At 37.4% G+C, this 22,209-nt stretch overlaps 3 protein-coding genes across 4 annotated transcripts in view; 1 reads left to right on the forward strand and 2 right to left on the reverse strand.

The window, feature by feature from the left end:
• LOC110840944 (allergen Per a 4) overlaps positions 1-22,209 on the forward strand; it is a 168,062-nt gene that overhangs the window by 121,781 nt on the left and 24,072 nt on the right. Inside the window, exon 1 of one of the 2 annotated variants that reach the window (XM_087358619.1) lies at positions 12,092-12,800. The exons of the other annotated variant lie outside the window; for it this stretch is intronic. The gene's annotated coding sequence lies outside the window, so the exon portion shown is untranslated. Of the gene's footprint in view, positions 1-12,091; positions 12,801-22,209 lie in introns of those variants that run through there. 2 annotated transcript variants of the gene reach the window in all.
• Positions 502-10,216, reverse strand: LOC147874880 (uncharacterized). The gene is made up of 6 exons (XM_087358585.1): positions 10,079-10,216; positions 6,105-6,220; positions 5,426-5,553; positions 3,336-3,415; positions 2,266-2,355; positions 502-1,213 (listed from the first exon to the last, which is right to left on the reverse strand). Exons 1-6 carry the CDS (start codon positions 10,164-10,166, stop codon positions 1,083-1,085), a joined length of 633 nt encoding a protein of 210 aa, XP_087214711.1. The 5' UTR covers positions 10,167-10,216; the 3' UTR covers positions 502-1,082.
• Positions 12,039-18,751, reverse strand: LOC147874881 (uncharacterized). The gene is made up of 6 exons (XM_087358577.1): positions 18,616-18,751; positions 17,470-17,585; positions 16,785-16,915; positions 15,968-16,047; positions 15,072-15,161; positions 12,039-14,037 (listed from the first exon to the last, which is right to left on the reverse strand). The coding sequence occupies exons 1-6, from the start codon at positions 18,716-18,718 to the stop codon at positions 13,910-13,912; spliced, it is 648 nt and encodes a 215-aa protein (XP_087214703.1). The 5' UTR covers positions 18,719-18,751; the 3' UTR covers positions 12,039-13,909.

Here is a 22,209-nt window from a genome sequence, read left to right on the forward strand (position 1 = left end):
ATAGCTGTGCTTTCGTTCCTGGAGATACAGGAGACTTCTCCAGACCCCACCGTAGTGGCCACAGTAGCCTCGTTTACAGGAAACGTCTGGATTACTGGATCTTATATCATGAGTTTTTAGAATCTCCTTCATTCATGTGTCGAGAAGACTGGTTTTGAAAGTGGAATAAAAAATGTCACATCGAGTCCGATCTATCGCAGTACACCCACAGTTGTCGATCGATTTCAGTCGATTAAAATCAGTCTCGAATTTAGAATATTGTTTTACACTCATAAAGCTGTATACTGCAAGAATAAATGTGACCTTGTGGGCACAGAATTTCAAAATGCGTTGCTTTCTTAATTTGGACGCTTGAGCTGTGTGCGCTAAGTTGGAACACATCTCCAAACTTAAGAGTTACTTCTAAATACTTAAAATGTTATGTGAAGAGGAATGAGGTGAGGACAGGCCTTAATAAAATTTGCTTTGAAAATGTATCATCTTAGAGTAAATAGACACAGATGTGTAGCAGACATTTACTAATTCGTAATTGATTTCACCAGTGATAAAACAGGAAGTATGCATGTATGAACAAGTTATTATGAAATAATTCGAACCTCTTAGGTTTCAAGGGAAAGTGTTCTGTTTCTGAATGATGGCTTCATGTAGAAGCAAATTAAACAGGTCCCAACGACGTGTGGCCTGCTATACAAGTATCAGCAGGAGCCATTTGATAGCCACTTTACCTTGAAGATGGAGACAGTAAGGATATTCGAAATATCAGTGACACAGTCCACACTCCATGGTGCCGTATTTCAGAAATCGGATACTCATTAGCAATGGAGCGTTAAATGAAAATTTTTATGGTGTAAAATGATTTTTGAGTTGATATGCATGGCTTGGCATAATTAGTCAAGCCCCTCTGGCCTCAGTTTATATGTTGAAATGGACTCAGAAACCTATATTTATACAAAAGATTCATATCTGCAAAAATCTGCCTTTTGAACAATGCTTTCAACAGAAGATGTTACCCCTTACACCCTACACCAGAGAAGAATGTGCAGTACAAATATTGCGATTGTGTTCGTGCGCTCCCACAGTTACTAGTAGCAATTGTCGGCACTCCATTTCACAAGCTGACTGGCATCTAGGCCGGTTTCGTTGAAGGCTTTAAACGCTTTTTCCAATGTCGCTTCATCAGGACTCCGGTTTCGAAACCCGATGTAAGCATTTCCTGCAAACAGATTACGTGTTGTAAATATTCAGCTTAGAAGTTTTAGCTAATTAATAAAAGATAGAAACAGAGATAAAGAAATGAAATTGAAGTTAATGTTGGAGGGAGTGACGCCACACGTTCTTCATCTGTTTACTGTCGACAGTCATCTGCGTGTTCCGGTCGCTTTACACCCTCCCCCAGGTAGCCATTTGACAGGAGCTTGGGAGGGTTTATGAGCCGTTCTGGACATGGGGAGGAATTCTTGGCCAAGCCGGGAATTGAAACCCGGTCGTCCAAACCGCAGCTAGTCTCAACACCGAATGAGTTTTCTCATTTAAGAAATACAAATGAATACATGAAAATAAATAACTATGAATACATTGTGTAAATAAGTGAAAGGATTAAAACAAATTAATGCATATGAGTTTGTGACTTGTCAAATAACTTGATACAGGTACATTTTGACTGAGTAAAAGGCGATAAAGTCACTAGTTGACGTAACTATGAACATGATGAATTGTTTCTTATGTTTCCTTTAAAAGCATAGAAAGTGAGGTGGATACGTCATAGAGGAAGCGAGGGGAAGGGAGAAGAGCGTATAAAATTTTTGAAAAGAGACTTTATAGAGTATCCCACTCTCAACGTGAAGGGATTGGTGGCACATAAATGTTAAGAATTTATATTTTTAGGAACTGATGTCTTCACAAATAATAAATAGGCCTATTAAAGAGTTTGTTTGTGGCGAAAAACACACAAGATGGCTGAGGGTAGGCGCCGATACAGGGACGGCGGTGGTGTACCGTCCTTATCAGCCGGAGGTTAAGTGCCAGAACGTCAAGGAATGTTATACAGGGACAGATGGGGTAGAAATGTTTAAAAAAGTAAATGCTCAGCCTTTTATAGCCTAGTGTATGTGTAGCAAGAGATATACGTGTGAGATCTGAAGTTATCTTATCTGTGAATACGAGGATGTTCTTCTGGGCTGTGATGCTGTATGGACTCAGCGTCTCTGTATTTAGTGCTGAAGCATCGAGTCTCTTAATAAAGTAATCATCAAGAAGTATACTTACTATTTCCACCCTGCTTTGAGCAAGACGTCATTATGACGTAACTGTCTTGCTCGATTGCCAACATAAGGTATCTGCCAGTCCAAAATGCTGCTGAAATGAAAAGTAAAAATTTGTTCAAGTGACAGAAAACATTTCTGTATGCTGCAGTAAACAAAGTTAAATCCGAAAAACAATACAGACCAATCGAATCCGACCGTGAACTGACCTGTTTATTTGCTCTTGGAATTTTAAAAGAGGGACAAGATATCTTAACCTTGTCCATACCTGCGATACCATTTACATTTCTTAGTGACTTGAGGGAGAAAAGTTTGTCTATGTGAGGAAATTCGATTAAATCGGCATTGCCAGTTATTTAAAATGTTACTAACTTATTATTGCAAGCAGGTCCACACAATACTAATTAATTGCCTTTAAGAGAATTATCAACTATGGGCATACTTGTCCCTACCGTAACTTGAGCAAGTGTTCATTATGAGCATTAATTTTTTTATGGGTATATTTATTTTTAAATACAAAGTTGTGTATATTGCTCGATATATTTTTGTGTTTCAGTCTTGGGGCCAGAAATGGTTTTGTGAAGTGGTGCTTTCAGCACAGTGGCTAACTATTTTAACTCTCATTATCAAAATTTTGCACAGAGGATATGTTAAGGGTTTCGTGTGGTTCTCAGAATTAATAGGTAATATTTCAGTATTTCAGCATTAATCAACGGATCACCTGTGGCGAAGATTATTATAATCATCGTAAACCAATAAGGAAGTGAAGTAGATATTTGGACAGTCCTTAATTCATTCAATCTGGCTTCAGGCGGAAGTTAAGCTGGGGCCACACGACCGTACAATGTACGTCCGTTGCAACGGACGTAGGTGAGGATAGCACACGAGCGCCAATAACCGTGGCAGATTGAAAGGATTTAGAAAGAAAAAAAATAGTATTGTCTGTACTTACAAATCATAATTTTATGACGGACGTCACGATGTCCGTTACAACTTACGTACTTTGTACGGTCGTGTGGCCCCAGCCTTAAAATGACTCAATTTATGTATCTGGACACTTCACTTCATACTTACAATGTGTCCTGATGTCATCAAAGTATCCGTTTGTTGTAAAGTTAGAAGCTTCTCCACTGCTTATAATTTGGCGATTTTTACTGTTAGAATCGAAAAAGAACATTCTGTTCATTAACCTATAAAATGGCTACAAAATATTTAGCTTATTATATTATAAACAGCCAGAATCTCGAACCGTATAATTGACTGGCAAAGTATCCTAGACTTACTGTAATTGAGATGCTTACAATAATGAGAGTACGGACGGACAGCTTCATTGCAAAATATACAGTACCTACAGCAACTCGTATTTTCCCATAAACTGTACCAGAGTGTGAGAGATGTACAATACCGAAATCAGTATTACCTCGAACAACAAGCCGTGTCAGTTGTGGACACTAACCCAACGTTACGTAGACCAATTGCGTCTCCATAACAAAGGGAATATTTTAAGGTTGACCGACTCAAAAGAAACCGCGAATAATATTTTGTAACTCGTTTGAAGTTTGAAGGTTTCTTGTGATTGCGCAATAACTTGGATAGAAATGTTTTTGTTTTTGTAATTTACCATCGTCTAGGTTTCAGGAAAACCACAGTTTATTGGTTTTAGGCGAGAGAAGGACAAAAGCCTAGCATGTTGGGGCTGTCTGTTCGAATTAGGCTCGTACATGGACCAACCAGGAGGCCAGCCGCCCTCGTACAATTTTTACAACGCTGTATTATCTTGTAGGATGAAAATTACATATCTGACGTCAGAAAACACGTTTTGTTATCGTCAGTATTTGTCACTGTGAGCGACTTGAAGCTTAGGCGTTAATTAAGAAAGTAAAACGAAGAATATTACGCGTCATACTGATTAGCACGTAGAAGGAAAGATGTTAATCTTCACAAAATGAATGAATTAACGTAATGACCCACCGAAGATGGGAGTCTTCTAGGTTGTTGCGCCGTGTAGTGTGGTAGAAGTTTAGCGACGTTTCAAAGGTCTTTGCTGCCTCCATCATTAGAGCGATGAGTCGCAAGGACCTCTGAAATGTCGGTAAACGTCTACCACACTACACGGCGCAACTACCCAGAAGACAGCCATCTTCAAATTCACCGCCGAGAAAACCTTAAATCCTACATCTAATGACCCATGTTATTGAAATTAAAGAAAAGTATTGAAAAATGCGTGAACAAATTTACAGAAGTAGGCCTAATTTTATAGCATTTGTAATAAACTGCAGCGGCGTTTAATAAAATTTCAGTGATTTATAAGGGGCGAATGTGGGGCCACGTCTGGAAAGATTCGAGAATCCGCGGCCTAGACGATGGATAAAGCCCAAAATAACAGTTTTACAAATTACAGCTTGTTCTAATTTCAGAACGAAATAAACGTTTAGTAACAAAATATAATACACTAAGAAGGTAACCCGTAACAATAAAATAGAGAGTAAATCATTTTAACACTAACGATGTCTGAGGAACTGAATCGGCTGTAAACACGGAGTGCATAGTTTGTAAGATTTACAGGGGCTTCACTGGTAGTTGTCGGACATTTTAATAACATTTTCGTCACTATATATACATATATATATATGTATGTATATATTATTTTAAAAAAGTTTGTGTTGTGTAGGATTTTGTTATAATTTATATACATAGTTTTTGGAGTATAGAAATCAATGTCAAGTATTTATTCTTGTGGTAAGTGTCTCAGTTTTTATAATCTTTTTCGCTTGTGGCCACGTTTTCCATTAACATGATTATGGAACGGAAATAGAGGAGTGGATGTATTTAAATCTGAATTGATGTGTATTTATTTTAAACCTATATTCCGGTTATTTTATATTGCGAGCCACATGACCGTGGAAGTTAGAATTCTATAATAGGGCTTTCTGGTACACGGATAAAAGTGTTTCTCCAAGTTCATAGACTTTCATGTTCCAGTCATCATTAACCGAATAAGAGATGCTCCTATTACTTATTTATATTTACGATATCAGTGAAAAGGCCTCTCAGAGGCCTCCGTGTCAAAGCACTTGTATCACGTAACAGTGAATGTCACGTAATTAAGCAAAGAATAGAATCCCTAAACGAGTTAATTTAATTACTTAATGTCTTAAGCTCACCTCTCATCATATGCGATGGTAAGAACTGACATTCTCTTGATGCTGAACTTGTAGATTGTATGAACACATACCAAATTGTGTTCTTCATTATTCGATGTGTGATAAAGCCAGTTCCAGTGACCTGTCAACTGTAAGATCATTAGAGAGACTGAGACACACAAATTCTGTCTAACCCGATAGTTTTCTTGTTGCACTTTGATTAGTGCGACGATGGAATTTGTGGGGGGAGTTAACGGAGTGAGCTCAGATGTCGGTGGCTGAAGTAAATTTAATGACACTGGCTACAGTCATCTTCTGGGGAACACAGTTGTGGTGTATATTGGTGTGTCTTAACATAATCCTTATTGATGGCTGTCTTCTGGGTTGCTGTGCCGTGTAGACGGTAGGAGTTTACCGACGTTTCAGAGGTTGTTGGTGCCTCCATCATCGCAATCGCCCTGATGATGGAGGAAGCAAGGACCTCTGAAACGTCGGTAAACATATACCAGACTACACGGCGCAGCAACCCAGAAGACAGCATTCTTCAGACTTTAAATCTTAAATTATTTTTGCATTACGTTCATTAATCACCTGTTGATTGTCAATTTGAGCCGATACTTGTGATAAAATTGTTTATAATGTCCAATAAAATATTTGTGTGACGGTTAAAATTATATAGTTCATGTGTGTCAGTACTTACTTCATTCCAATCAACATTCTCCAGTTTTGGAGTACCAAGATCGCATTCACCGGAAACCAACGCCAATTTGCCGACTACGCCAAGAAGGATGATAAGATACATCTTAATTGCAGTTCCTGTAATAATATAAACTTTATTAATTTTATATTTTTGTCATTTATTGAGTATACTGAACGCATATGTGGACCTGCATGTTTCACACAGAGAGGAACTGCGTTATCAGACCTACTTTAATTGCTGTTGCGCACATTCCATTTTCCTTTGCGTATCCCCTCTCTATCACGCTCTTTACGCGGGGAAATATACAGGGTGATTCTAAAAGGACTTTGCAACTTATAAAGTGTATAGAAATTTATTCAGAACGCTTACAGAATCGTTTGAGCTGCCATTGGGTAGTAAAACAAATCACGTTTTACCTCAAGTAGTCATTTTAGTTGTATGTGATTGCGATTGGTGATACGGCATAGATCCCACTTGAAATCAATTTGTTGCCAAACACGATCCAGCATATCCGGTGTCACTTCTGCAACTGCGGCGGTCATTCGATCTTTGAGCTCAATGAGATTGTCAGGTAAGTGTGGAACAAACACACGATCTTTAATGAAACTCCATAAGAAAAAATCGAGAGGTGTCAAATCTGGAGAACGAGGTGGTCATGCTATCGGCCCTGTTCGACCAACCCACCGACCTGAGAAACGGTTATTGAGGGAATCCCGGACTTCTGTGAGGTAGTGAGGTTGTGCGCCGTCTTGCCGGAAGTGAATGCGTCATTCTTGGTCATCTTCGTCTAACTGTGAGAATGAGAAAATTTTCGAGCATGTCCAGATACGCGATACCGTTAATGGTTCTCTCATGGAAAAAGAGTAGGCCGTATACTTTAAGTTTGCTAAGGGCTTAAAACAAATTCACCTTCGGGGTGTCACGAACATGTTCCGGAAATGAGCGTGGATTTTCGCTGCCCCAAATCCTGCAGTTGCAGGTGTTCACCTTACCACTGACATGAAATGGTGCAAATGTTTTCGTAACACGCACGTAACGGTCGGTTGTGGAATGCCAGTCGCAACAAACCTCTTGTGCCGAGAGTAAATTTTAGGTCTATTGGGAGGATCCCTGCCATAGTGAGTGCGAAAATTTCGTTGAACCATTGTCGAAGATTTTGTTTCTTCAAACCAAAGCACACAGCAATCGCGCTTCGCACCTGTGAAAGTAGCCATATTGAAATACACTGCCATTTCCGCTACCGGTGACGGAATTCGGTACTGCAACACAACGTGAGTCAAACCTGATTTGTATTGCTACAAAATGACACCTCAGCCGATTCTGTAAGCTTTCTGATTAAATATCTATACACTTTCAAAGTGCTAACGTTCCTTTAGAGTCATTCTGTATATGAATCATTTCATAACACAAGAAAAGGTCAAAGGGGTTTTAATTTTTGAAATATGCCGCTAAACCAAAGTAATAATTCAAAATGCAGTTTCTTGCTCAAGGGATACGCCACCCGTCTTCGCTACAAAGGCCATCTGGTTTAAGCTGGTTATTCTGATAACGACACGAAACACGTACGTATATACACTGTTTGGGCAAAACGCTGCGATAATGACTGTTAAATTGCGTGCTACGCAGAGTAAACATTTTTTGTTATATGTATATAATTTTAGGAAAAAAATGCTGGTTTGTTGCAATTAGAAGTAGACGGTGTTCTTATATCTACGCCTTATGAAATTGCCAATGCTTTTTCCAAACATTTTCAATCAGCATATACAAGTTCTTGCTCTGGTGATTTTCCCTATATCAGTTCCACCTTGGATGTGTTACCTTTGTTTTCTGCAATAATTTCCCACTTTGCGGAAGCAAGCAGCTATTGTCCCAGTTTTCAAAAAAGACAAAACTGGTTCTGTGAGAAACTATAGACCTATTACCATAATTTTCAATTTTTCCAAAGTATTTGAAATTATTGTACATGACCGTGTTTCTTATTATTTCAAGTCTAAATTAAACGCTTGTAACATGGTTTACTAAATCCAAATCCACCAATTCTAATCTGGTGAGGTTTTTGCATATTGAATAAAAATTTCCTTGGATATTATCCATCGTCTAGTAAATATAAAACGTAAAAAACGCTCTATCAAGTGGGCCCAACTGTGTAGGAACCTGAAAACGGAGATAGAGTCCTACCTCCGAAACGTCGTTTTTAAGTTTTACATTTACCAGACGATGGATAATATCCAAGGAAATTTTTATTCAATTGACTCTTCACCATCGTAAAGAAGTTTTAGATTTTTGTATTTTGTTACCCCTTAGTTTGTTCCCAGTCTCAATCTGATGCCGTTCATTTTGATTTTAGGAGTGCCTTTGATGTTGTTCCGCATGTTTTACTTATGCACAAACTTCGTGACTATGGACTGTCTACTGGTTATGTGTATTAGTTTCGTAGTTACCTAACCAGCAGACTTTCGCAAGTACTTTATTCTGAAGCTTTCTGGCTTCCTTTCGAAATATTGTCCTGTGTCCCTCAAGGATCTGTATCAGGGCCTTTCTAGTTCAACGAGTTCATTAATCATTTGTGTTTTGTCATTAAATTTTCGACGTAAAAATTTTTTGGGCCATAAAATCTCCTCATGATTGCTCTTTACTCCAAAAAGACATTGACTCCTTCTGTGGCTGGTGCGCATGAAACCACATGAAGCTTAATGTTAGTAAAACCAAGTTTATTTCATTTACTAGGAAAACCAACACGTTTTGTTTTGAGTACCAGCTTTGTGGATCCCGCATTAATTGTACGGATATTATTAAAGATTTGGGAATCATCCTTGATTCTAAACTTCATTTTCACCACCATGTTGACTGTGTATCTTCTCAAGCCTTGAAGTGATTGGGTCTTATTCGTGCTCTAACTTTAATTTTTCAACTTTGGACGGTCTTTATATGTTATATTTTAGTGTAGTAAGATCTAAGCTTGAATATGCCTCAGTTGTATAGAATTCTATAACTTCTGCTGACACTTTTAATCTCGAACGCATGCAGAGCAAGTTCTTATCCTTGTGTTACTATCTTCTTTTACTCAAGCCCGTTATTATTACGCCAATGCCTTAGAAAACCTACATTTTCACACTCTTCGCACTTGGAGGAGTCACCTCGAGGCCCTCTTACTTATTAACGTATATGGCGGATATAAATTCTGTCCCTTCGTACTCGAGACTGTTGGTGTGCGTGTCCCATTCAGTCATTTTAGAGATTTCTCTCTTTTTACTGTTCGCCCTGCATGCAAAAGTTGTCCATCTGCTAGATGCTCATCAGCTGCGAATAATCTTTGCAATGATTCTGACTTCCTTAGTAACCATTTGCTTACGCGTAATCATATCCTGAAGTAGATGGTATTGCTTCATTTATAAATAATCGTGTTATTATTTGCTTTGTTTTAAGTATTAACCTGTCTGTTTGCTGGGGACTTTATTATTATTATGTCATTATTGAATTTAGTTTATTATTATTAGTAGTAGTAGTAGCAGTATTAATAGTAGTAGTATCGTCATCGTTATGAATTATATATGTACAGTCAGAATTCCCCAAAAATGCATACTCACATCCAATACAAACAACAGCATTGTGTGTACATCTTTTTTGGACATTCTTTATGTAACTGTAACATGAAGAATTTCTTTTAAAAAAACGTCACAGGTTTACAGGCCAAAAATAAGTTTCTCAGATTCCATATGAACAAACCAAATCTGCTGCCAACATTTAGAGAACCATCTCTGTTTTCATCCTCAGGGTTGCTGGGTGACCACTCCGTTCCTTTGTTGCGCTGCTAGTGCGCCTATCCTGTCTTATTTCTAATTAAAATGCATGCATTTCTTACGTCTTCCCATGCCATAATCCACTTCCTGTCCCTTAATTCGTCCGCCCTAATAGTATTTGAGGAATACGAGCAATGTAGGCCCTTAGTACTTAATTATGTGTAGGCTACTTACGTGACCTGGGAATCTTCTGCGTCTCCTTTGTGAATTCCTTAGGACAGTCGTTTATATATTCGTAAATGGTTTTTTTTATGTGCCTCATGAATTGTAAAATAGGTAGAACAAAGGAAATACATGACCTTCCTGTGTATATTATCACCGCAGTTTGTCATCAGGTAAATATAATTGTAACGTAAATTGCTCATAGGAGTGTTTTATGGCATAAGTGATTAGAAAATGACGTTAAAGTAATATTTTTTTAAACTTAAGTGCTTCGCGCATGTTTTGCCGCAGTGTACAAAAATAACACAAAAATGTTTTGATGACAAACAGTTTTTTATGTATATTTCCGGTTTAACAATGTTTGTACATTTTTCCGGTACCCTTAAAGTGCCTGAGCACTGCGGGTCCCAACTCTACGTTGGCTTGATGTGTAGACATTCGGTAGGACTCCTTGGACAAGGGATCGGCCTGTCGCAAGGCCTCTACCTGTACATAGGACAGCGCAACACAGAAAAACGCTGACAAACATCGATGGCTTGAGTGGGATTCGAACCCACGGTTCCAGCGACCAAGCGGCACAAGGCCCACGCCTCAGACCGCGTGGCCACTGCGGACCCCACAAACAGATTTTGAGAAATTTAATCATTTTTACCTTCAAAATAAAATTTCAATTGAAATACTCTATGGCTATGTTGAGTTAATTAGGAATTGTAATTGAGTTTTAAGTTTGATGATATAATTTTACACCTGAAGATGATTCGAAGAAACCGAAACATGGTTGTAAAAATGTTCCAAATGTAAATCGATTATTCGATGTGGAACATAAAATGATATTTTAATTATCTTATTTGTAAATTTTAAATATAATTGTGATTAGACGGACAAAACCGAATAATTAATTTAATATTTGATTCACAATATGACGCAATTATACTATCTTAAATAGGAAAATATTCATTAAATGTTTATTTATTGATTACAAGAGTATATACCCTACAAATAAGTGCGTGTTACAAATTTTCGTTGTTAGAATGTCTGACTGGTTAGATAACAGCATAATTCTTCCATGTTATCGATAAAGATAAAAATGTCTCTGTATAGCCCTACTGATAAATACATATCAGAGGAGTCAAGCATATTCTCGTACAAAATGATAATAAATACGAGAGCAGTCAAGCATATTCTCTTCAAACGTATTTTCTGAACTTAAATACTGTTAAATAAATGAACAAAGAAGTCAAGGATATTGCCTTTAAACATATACCATGAGTATAATTATAAAATTAACAAATTTTTGGACATGGCATTGTGAGCGTTTCCTATAACAAAAATAGAAATTTAACACCATCGGTAGTGAAGCATTATACATTCCATTTCTGAAATCGTCTCCAAAGTTCTACTAATTATACTGAACAAAATATGTTGTTTGTTATTATTTAAGCCCCTTTAAACGGTTACTGGGATCATGGGTTCGACGTCTGCTCGAGGCATGAAGTTCTTTTTCATATTTATCTTATGCTGATCTGTGTAGGTCGAGACCTTGCGACGGGCTGAATCCCTATGCAAGGAGTCCCATAAGTTGTCTACACATTAAACGAACAGCTTTACATGTGTGAGGAGACCAAGGTTCTTCACGAAATGCAGACCCACATAGTAAATACGTAAACCCTCATAAGTCATTGCAGGGAAATTATTTTGTTTCCAGGAGTAAAGCGACAGGGCCGGGCAGTGGATTTCCAATAGGAACAATGAATAGGTTCGTTGTAACAGAAAAACGTGGAAGTTGGCTGTCTTCAGGGTTGTTGAGCCTTGTATTCTGGCAGAAGTTACCTAGTAAAACCTGGATTTCATGATCGGGAGAAATCCATATTCAATCTCCGAAGGTTATCAACTAACATGATTATGATATTTTGAACATGAAACTTTTAGGTAAGGAATATACAACCTCAAAACCAAAATAATAATTTCTCTGTTTATTTATAAAATATTGTTTATTAAAATCCATGAAATATAAAGAATATTACACTGAAAACACAGACACATACGTAAAGAAATTATTATTTGTCACATGAATTCGAAATTGCAATGACTTATGAATTATGTTGACGTCTACGTATTAGAGTTTAACTAATTTATAACGAGATCTCGGCTATTGCGAGCAAACAGAGAAGCGTTGGCTAGAAATTATGTATTTTATGAGAAACATTTCACGGTTAAAGCGATCACGGTATTTGAGAACTTCACGGGTGTAACGAGCAGTTGTTGAACTGCCTTACGAGGGACTAGGATCTATTATCGCTTTGTCCGTTTATGTCATCCAAACATTTCACATTTCAAATTCCCGCGGATAGCAATCTCTAATCCTTCTACGATATTTACAGTCTACATTCAGGGCGTGTAGTTTCGATTTCCTTTCTCAGATCTCACTTAGTGCGGTACGGCACTCACGAAGAACAAATTCCTAGTTGCGGTGGTGTGGCGGAAATTCCTGCAGACTCTGCGTGGCGGGGGTGCCGAGGGCGTAAGGGGTCTCTCAGGTATCAGGGCAAATGTATTGTGATCCAAAATGGTTACCCTAGGCGGGGAGGGCAGAATGATCCCGCTACACAGCTACGTCTTTTGAACAGAGTATGTCCTACGATGTGGGTGCAAGTCTCTTAATCCTTTCTTCTCTTATATTATAGATTATCAGAAGATCTAGGGAGAAAAACTGTCCAACAAACTAACCAATGAAGTGAGTAACAGCAAAATTTGGGGTAATGGTTACAATGAGTAACGGTTATAACGAGCACTTTTCATAAAACAGAAGTATACCCTTCACAACCCTTGAAAATCTATTAAATATTGATAGGCTGTGCTTTCGTTCCGCGAGATACAGCAGACTCCTCCAGACCCCAACATAGCCTCGTTTGCACGAAAGCGCGCTCTTTCAGTCAAACGTCTCGTTTACTGGCTCTTATAGCATGAGTTTTTTAGAATTTCGGTCGATTTCAATCGATTAAAATGTGGCTCGAATTTAGAAGATTGTTTTACACTCATAAAGCTGTATACTCCAAGAAAAAATGTGACTTTGTGGGCACAGAATTTCAAAATGCGTTGTGTTCTTAAGTTGGACTCTTCAGCTGTGTGCGCAAAGCTTAAACACATCTCCAAACTTAAGAGTTACTTGTAAATACTTAAAATGTTATGTGAAGAAGAATGAGGTGAGGACAGGCCTTAATAAAATTTGCTTTGAAAATTTATCATCTTAAAGTAAATAGACACAGATGTGTAGCAGACATTTACTAATTTGTAATAGATTTCACCAGTGATAAAACATGAAGTATGCATGTATGAACAAGTAATTATGAAATATATCGAACCTCTTACGTTTCAAGGGAAAGTTTTCTGTTTCCGAATGATGGCTTCACGTAGAAACTAATTAAACACGTAACAACGACGTGTGGCCTGCTATACAAGTATCAGCAGGAGCCATTTGATAGCCACTTTACCTTGAAGATGGAGACAGTAAGGTTATTCGAATCATCAGTGACACAGTCCACACTACATGGTGCCGTAATGCAGAAATGGGATACTCATTAGCAATGGAACGTTAAATGAAAATTTTTATGGTGTAAAATGATTTTTGAGTTGATATGCATGGCTTGGATAATTAGTCAAGCCCCTCTGGCCTCAGTTTATATGTTGAATTGGACTCAGAGACCTATATTTTTACAAAAGATCCATATCTGTAAAAATCTGCATTTGGACAATGCTTTCAACAGAAGATGTTACCCCTTACACCCTACACCAGAGAAGAATGTGCAGTACAAATATTTCCATTGTGTTCGTGCGCTCCAAAAGTTAGCAATGGTCGGAACTCCATTTCACAAGCTGACTGGCATCCAGGCCGGTTTCATTGAAGGCTTTGAACGCTTTTTCCAATGTCGCTTCATTAGGACTCCGGTTTCGAAACCCGATGGAGGCAGTTCCTGAAAACAGATGACGTGTTGTGTAAAAATGCAGCTTAAAAGATTTGGCTGGTTAATAAAAGATAGAAACACAGATAAAGAAATGAAATTGAAGTTAATGTTGGAGGGAGTGACGCCACACGTTCTTCATCTGTTTACTGTCGACAGTTATCTGCGAGTTCCGGTCGCTTTACACCCTCCTGCAGGTTGCCGTTTGACAGGAGCTTGGGAGGGTTTATGAGCCGATCTGGACATGGGGAGTAATTCTTGGCCATGCCGGGAATTGGAAACCGGTCGTCCAATCCGCCTGAGCTTTCGCGTTTAAAAATACAAATGAACACATGAAAATAAATAACTATGAAAACAGTGTTTCAATAAGTGAACGAATTAAACGAATTAATTCATATAAGTTTGTGACTTGTAAAATAACTTGATAGAGGTTCATTTTGACTGAGTAAAATTCGATAAAGAGACTAGTTGACGTAACAACGAACATGATGATTTGTTTCTTATGTTTGTTTTAAAGCTTTGAAGGTGAGGTGGATACGGCATATAGCAAGCTTTGGGTAAGGGAGAAGAGCGTATAAAATTTTTGAAAAGAGACTTTATAGAGTATCCCACTCTCAACGTCAAGGTTTTGGTTGAAGATAAATGTTAAAAATTTATATTTTCAGGATCTGATGTCTTCACAAATAATAAATAGGCCTATTAAAGAGTTTGTCTGAGTCGAAAAACACACAAGATGGCTGAGGGTAGGCGCCGATACAGGGACGGCGGTGGTGTACCGTCCTTATCAGCCGGAGGTTAAGTGCCAGAACGTCAAGGAATGTTATACAGGGACAGATGGGGTAGAAATGTTGAAAAAAGTAAATGCTCATCCTTTTATAGCCTAGTGTATGTGTAGCAAGAGATATACGTGTGGGATCTGAAGTTATCTTATCTGTGAATACGAGGATGTTCTTCTGGGCTGTGATGCTGTATGGACTCAACGTCTGTGTATTTGGTGCTGAAGCATCGAGTCCCTTAATAAAGTGATCATCAAGATTTATACTTACTATTTCCACCCTGCTTTGAGCAATACGTCAGTATGAAGAAACTGTCTCTCTCGATTGCCAACAGAAGGTATCTGCCAGTCCAAAACGATGCTGAAATGAAAAGTAAAATTTTGTTCAAGTGACAGAAAACATTTCTGTATGCTGCAGTAAACAAAGTTAAATCCGAAAAACAATACAGACCAATCGAATCAGACCGTGAACTGACCTGTTTATTTGCTCTTGGAATTTTAAAAGAGGGACAAGATATCTTAACCTTGTCCATACCTGCGATACCATTTACATTTCTTAGTGACTTGAGGGAGAAAAGTTTGTCTATGTGAGGAAATTCGATTAAATCGGCATTGCCAGTTATTTAAAATGTTACTAACTTATTATTGCAAGCAGGTCCACACATTACTAAGTGATTGGCTTTAACAGACTTATCAACTATGGGCATACTTGACCTTACCTTAATTTGAGCAATTGTTCATTATTAGTATTAATTTTTTTATGGGTATATTTACTTTTTAAATACAAAGTTGTGTATGTTGCACGATATTTTTTTGTGTTTCAGCCTTGGCGCCAGAACAAATGTTTGGGAAGTGGTGTCTTGTATAACAGTGGTAACTTATTTTAATTCTCGGTATCAAAATTTTGCACAGAGGATATGGTAAGGGTTTCGTGTGGTTCTCAGAATTAATAGGTAATATTTCAGCATTAATCAACGGATTACCTGTGGCGAAGTTTATTATGAACATGGTAAGCCAATAAGGAAGTGAAGTGGATATTTGGACAGCCCTTAATTTATTCAAACTGGCTTCAGAGGGAACCTAAATGACAAAATTTACTTTGTTCTCGAAAGAGTTTGGAATTGTTTCCTGAATAAAATGTAACTGGACACTTCAGTTCGTACTTACGTTTTTTGATGAGGATGTCAAAGTATCCGTTTCTTCTAAAGTTAGAAGCTTCTGCATTGATTGTAACTTCACGATGTTTGCTGTTAGATTCGAAAAAGAACATTCAGTTCATTAACCTATAAAATTACTAGAAAATTTGTATCTTATTATATTATAAACGGCCAGAATCTCGAACCGTATAATTGACTTGCAAAGTATTCTAATGTTGTAATTTCAGAACTAAATAAATGTTTAGTGACAAAATATTATACACTACGAAAGTAACCTGTAAAAATAAAAGATATAAATGTATTTATATATTTTAAACTAGTTTGTGTTCTGTGGTATTTTGTTATAATTTATATCCATAATTTTTGGAGTATGAAATCTATGTCAAGTATTTAGGCTTGTGGTAAATGTCTCAGTTTTCATAATCTTTTTCGCTTGTAGCCATGTTTTCCATTAACATGATTATGGGACGGAAATAGAGGAGTGGATGTATTTAAATCTGAATTGATGTGTATTTATTTTAAACTTCTATTCCGATTATTCTATATTGCGAGCCGAATGACCGCGGAAGTTAGAATTCGATTATAGGGCTTTCTGTTACACGGATAAAAGTGTTTCTCCAAGTTCATAGACTTTCATGTTCCAGTCATCGTTAAACAAATAACAGATTCTCCTATTACTTATTTATATTTACGATATCAGTGAAAAGGCCTCTCAGAGGCCTCCGTGCCAAAGCACTTGTATCACGAGACAGTGAATGTCACGTAATTAAGCAAAGAATAGAAATCCCTAAACGAGTTAATTTAATTACTTACTGTTGTAAACTCACCTCTTAACATATGCTAGGGTAGAAATAAACATTCTGCTGCTGGTCAACATGATGAAGTTGCTACGAACACAGTCAAAATTGTCCTTTGCTGTATTCGATGTCTGATAGAGCCAGTACCAGTTATCCGTCAACTGTAAGATCATTAGAGAGACTGAGACACACAAATTCTGTCTAAACCGATAGTTTTCTTGTTGCACTTTCATTAGTGCGACGATGGAATTTGTGAGGGGAGTTAACGGAGTGAGCTCAGATGTCGGTGGCTGAAGTAAATTTAATGACACTGGCTACAGTCATCTTCTGGGGAACACAGTTGTGGTGTATATTGGTGTGTCTTAACATAATCCTTATTGATGGCTGTCTTCTGGGTTGCTGTGCCGTGTAGACGGTAGGAGATTACCGACGTTTCAGAGGTCCTTGCTGCCTCCATCATCGCAATCTCCATGATGATGTAGGCAGCAAGGAGCTCTGAAACGTCGGTGAACTTATACCAGTCTACACGGCGCAGCAACCCAGAAGACAGCATTCTTCAGACATTAAACCGTAAATTGGTTTTGCATTACGTTCATTATTCACCTCTTGATTTTCAATTTGAGCCGATACATGTTGTGATAAAATTGTTTATAATGTCCAATATAATATTTCTGTGACGGTTAAAATTATATAATTGTTGTGTGTCAGTACTTACTTCATTCCAATCAACATTCTCCAGTTTTGGACTACCAATATCGCATTGACCGGAAACCAACGCCAATTTGCAGACTACGCCAAGAAGGATGATAAGATACATCTTAATTGCAGTTCCTGTAATAATATAAACTTTCTTAATTTTATATTTTCGTCATTTATTGAGTATACTGAATGCATATGTGGTCCTGCATGTTTCACGCAGAGAGAAACAGCGTTATCAGACCTACATTAATTGTTGTTATGAACATTCCACTTTCCTCCGCGTCTCCGCTCTTTACGCGGGGAAACATTTTTTGCTATATGTGTCTAATTTTAGGGAAAAAAATGCTGGTTTGTTGCAATTAGAAGTAGACGGTGTTCTTATAACTACGCCTTATGAAATTGCCAATGCTTTTTCCAAACATTTTCAATCTGCACATACAAACTCTTGCTCTGGGGATTTTCCCTTCATCATTTCCACCTTGGATGTGTTTCCTTTATTTTCTGTCTCGGACATTGATGTTCATAATGCTATAAAGCGTTTGAGGCCATCAAATACTGTGGGACTTGATGGTATGCCAAGTTTTATTATTAAGGGTTGTTCTGAAATCCTTCTTCCTATTCTTAAATTTCTTTTCAATCTTAGCCTTCTCAGCAACAATTTCCCACTTTGCGGAAGCAAGCAACTATTGTCCCAGTTTTCAAAAAAGACAAAACTGCTTCTGTGAGAAACTATAGACCTATTACCATAATTTTCAATTTTTCCAAAGTTTTTGAAATTATTGTACATGAACGTGTTTCCTATTATTTCAAGTCTAAATTAAACCCTTGTCGACATGGTTTTACTTAATCCAAATCCACCACTTCTAATCTGGCTACGTTTTTGGATTTTGTTACCCCTTACTTTGTTCCCAGTCTCAATCTGATGCCGTTCATTTTGATTTTAGGAGTGCCTTTGATGTTGTTCCGCATGTTTTACTTATGCACAAACTTCGTGACTATGGACTGTCTACTGGTTATGTGTATTAGTTTCGTAGTTACCTAACCAGCAGATTTTCGCAAGTACTTTATTCTGAAGCTTTGTGACTTCCTTTTGAAATATTGTCCGGTGTCTCTCAACGAGTTCATTAATGGTTTGTGTAATGTCATTAAATTTTTGAATTACCTGCCCTTTTCGGATGACGTAAAACATTTTCGGGCCATAAAGTCTCCTCATGATTGCTCTTTACTCCAAAAAGACATTGACTCCTTCTGTGGCTGGTGCGCATGAAACCACATGAAGCTTAATGTTAGTAAAACCAAATTTATTTCATTTACTAGGAAAACCAACACGTTTTGTTTTGAGTACCAGCTTTGTGGATCCCGCATTAATCGTACGGATATTATTAAAGATTTGGGAATCATCCGTGATTCTAAACTTCATTTTCACCACCATGTTGACTGTGTATCTTCTCAAGCCTTGTAGTGATTGGGTCTTATTCGTGCTCTAACTTCAATTTTTCAACTTTGGACGGTCTTCATATGTTATATTTTAGTGTAGTAAGATCTAAGCTTGAATATGCCTCAGTTGCATGGAATTCTTTAACTTCTGCTGACACTTGTAACCTCGAACGCATGCAGAGCAAGTTCTTATCCTTGTGTTACAATCGTTTTTGTTTTTCCACATGCCCGTTATTATTACAACAATGCCTTAGAAAACCTACATTTTCACACTCTTGGCACTTGGAGGAGTCACGTAGACACCCTCTTACTTATTAACGTATATGGCGGATATAAATTCTGTCCCTTCGTACTCGAGACTGTTGGTGTGCGTGTCCCATTCAGTCATTTTAGAGATTTCTCTCTTTTTACTGTTCGCCCTGCATGCAAAAGTTGTCCATCTGCTAAATGCGCATCAGCTGCGAATAATCTTTGCAATGATTTTGACTTCCTTACTAACCATTTGCTTACGCGTAGGCATATCCTGAAGTAGATGGTATTGCTTCATTTATAAAGAATCATGTTATTATTTGCTTTGTTTTAATCATTAAACTGTCTGTTTGCTAGGAACTTTATTATTGTTATGAGATTATTGAATTGACTTTATTATTATTATTATTATTATTATTAGTAGTAGTAGTAGTAGTAGTAGTAGTAGTAGTAGTAATATTAGTAGTATCGTCATCGTTATGAATTATATATGTACAGTCAGAATTCCCAAAAAATGTATACTCACATCCAATACAAACAACAGCATTGTGTAGACATCTTTCTTGGAAACATGAAGAATTTCTTTTAAAAACGTCACAGGTTCACAGGCCAAAAATGAGATTCTCAGATTCCACATGAACAAACCAAATCTGCTGCCAACATTTCGAGAACCATCTCTGTTTTCATCCTCAGGGTTGCTGGGTGACCAGTCCGTTCCTTTGTTGCGCTGCTAGTGCGCCTATCCTGTCTTATTTCTAATTAAAATGCATGCATTTCTTACGTCTTCCCATGCCATAATCCACTTCCTGTCCCTTAATTCGTCCGCCCTAATAGTATTTGAGGAATACGAGCAATGAAGGCCCTTAGTACTTAATTATGTGTAGGCTACTTACGTGACCTGGGACTCTTCTGCGTCTCCTTTGTGAATTCCTTAGGACAGTCTTTTATATATTCGTAAATGGTTTTTTTATGTGCCTCATTAATTGTAAATTAGGTAGAATAAAAAAATACCTGTCGATATTATCACCGCAGTTTATCATAAAGGTAAATATATTCGTAACGTAACGTGCTCGTAGGAGTGTTTTATGTAATAAGTGATTAGAAAATGACGTTAAAGTAATAATTTTGTAAGCTGATGTGCTTCTCGAATGTTTTAACGCAGTGTAGAAAAATAACACCAAAATGCTTTGTTCACAAATAGTTTTTTATGTATATTTCCGGTTTAACAATGTTTGTACATTTTTACGGTATCCTTAAGGTTCCTGAGCACTGCGGGTCCCAACTTTTCGTTGCCTTGATCTATGGTCATTCGGTAGGACTCCTTGGACGAGGGATCGGCCCGTCGCAAGGCCTCTACCTGTACACAGGACAGCGCAACACAGAAAAACGCGGACAAACATCCATGGCTTGATTGGAATTCGAACCCACGGTTACAGCGACCAAGTGGCACAAGGCCAACGTCTCAGACTCCACAAACAGTTTTTGAGAAATTTAATACTTTTTACCTTCAAAATAAAATTTCAATTGAAATACTCTATGGCTATGTTGAGTTAATTAGGAAAATATACATTACATGTTTTAAATAGTTTTATTTGTTCATTACAAAAGTTTATACCCTACAAATAAGTGCGTGTTACAAATTCTCGTAGACAGAATGTCTGACTTGTTAGAGAACAGCACAATTCTTCCATGTTATCGAAAAAGATAAAAATGCCTCTGTTTAGCCTTACTGATAAATACATATCAGAGGACTCAAGGATATTCTCTTCAAACGTAGTTTCTGAACATGAACACTGTTAAATGAATATCAAAGAAGTCAAGGATATTGCTTTTTAACATATACCATGAGTATAATTATAAAATTAACAAAATTTTTGACATGACATTGTGAGAGTTTGCTATCCTTTATATTTATAAGAAAATTAGAAATTTATCACCATCGGTAGTGAAGCATTATACATTCCATTTCTGAAATCGTCTCTAAAGTTCTACTAATTATACTGAACAAAATATGTTGTTTGTTATTATTTAAGCCCCTTTAAACGGTTACTGGGATCATGGGTTCGACGTCTGCTCGAGGCATGAAGTTCTTTTTCATATTTATCTTATGCTGATCTGTGTAGGTCGAGACCTTGCGACGGGCTGATTCCCTATGCAAGGAGTCCCATAAGTTGTCTACACATTAAACGAACAGCTTTTCATGTGTGAGGCGACCAAGGTTCTTCACGAAATGCAGACCCACAGATTAAATAAGTAAACCCTCATAAGTCACTGCAGGCTAATTATTTTGTTTTTCAGGAGTAAAGCGACAGTACAGGGCAGTGGATTTCCAATAGGAACGATGAATTGTTTCGTTGTAAGAGTAAAACTTGGAAGTTGGCTGTCTTCAGGGTTGTTGAGCCGTGTAGTCTGGCAGAATTTACCTAGTAAAACTTAGATTTCTTGATCAGGAGAAATTCATATTCAATCTCCGACGGGTTATCAGCTAACATGATTGCGATATTTTGAACATGCAACTTTTAGGTAAGGAATATACAACCTCAAAACCAAAATAATAATTTTTCTGTTTATTTTTAAAATATTATTTGTTATAATCCATGAAATATAAAGAATATTACACTGAAAACACAGACACATACGTAAAGAAATTATTATTTGTCACATGAATTCGAAATTGCAATGACATATGAATTATGTTGACGTCTACGTATTAGAGTTGAACTCATTTATAACGAGATCTCGGCTATTGCGAGCAAACAGAGAAGCGTTGGCTGGAAATTATGTATTTTATGAGAAACATTTCACGGTTAAAGAACTTCACGGGTGTAACGAGCAGTTGTTGAAATTCCGTACGAGGGACTAAGATCTATTATCGCTTTGTCCGTTTATGACATCCAAATATTTCTTATTTCAAATCCCCGCGGATAGCAATCACTAACCCTTCTACGATATTTTAGTCTACATTCAGGGCGTGTAGTTTCGATTTCCTTTCTCAGAACTCACTTAGTGCGGTACGGTACTCAGGAAGAACAAATTCCTAGTTCCAGTGGTTTGGCGGAAATCCCCGCAG

Source organism: Zootermopsis nevadensis, unplaced genomic scaffold (assembly GCF_977971745.1).
Source record: "Zootermopsis nevadensis isolate Lab colony 2312 unplaced genomic scaffold, Znev_1.0 Znev_ptg000003l, whole genome shotgun sequence".
NCBI lineage: Eukaryota > Metazoa > Arthropoda > Insecta > Blattodea > Termopsidae > Zootermopsis > Zootermopsis nevadensis.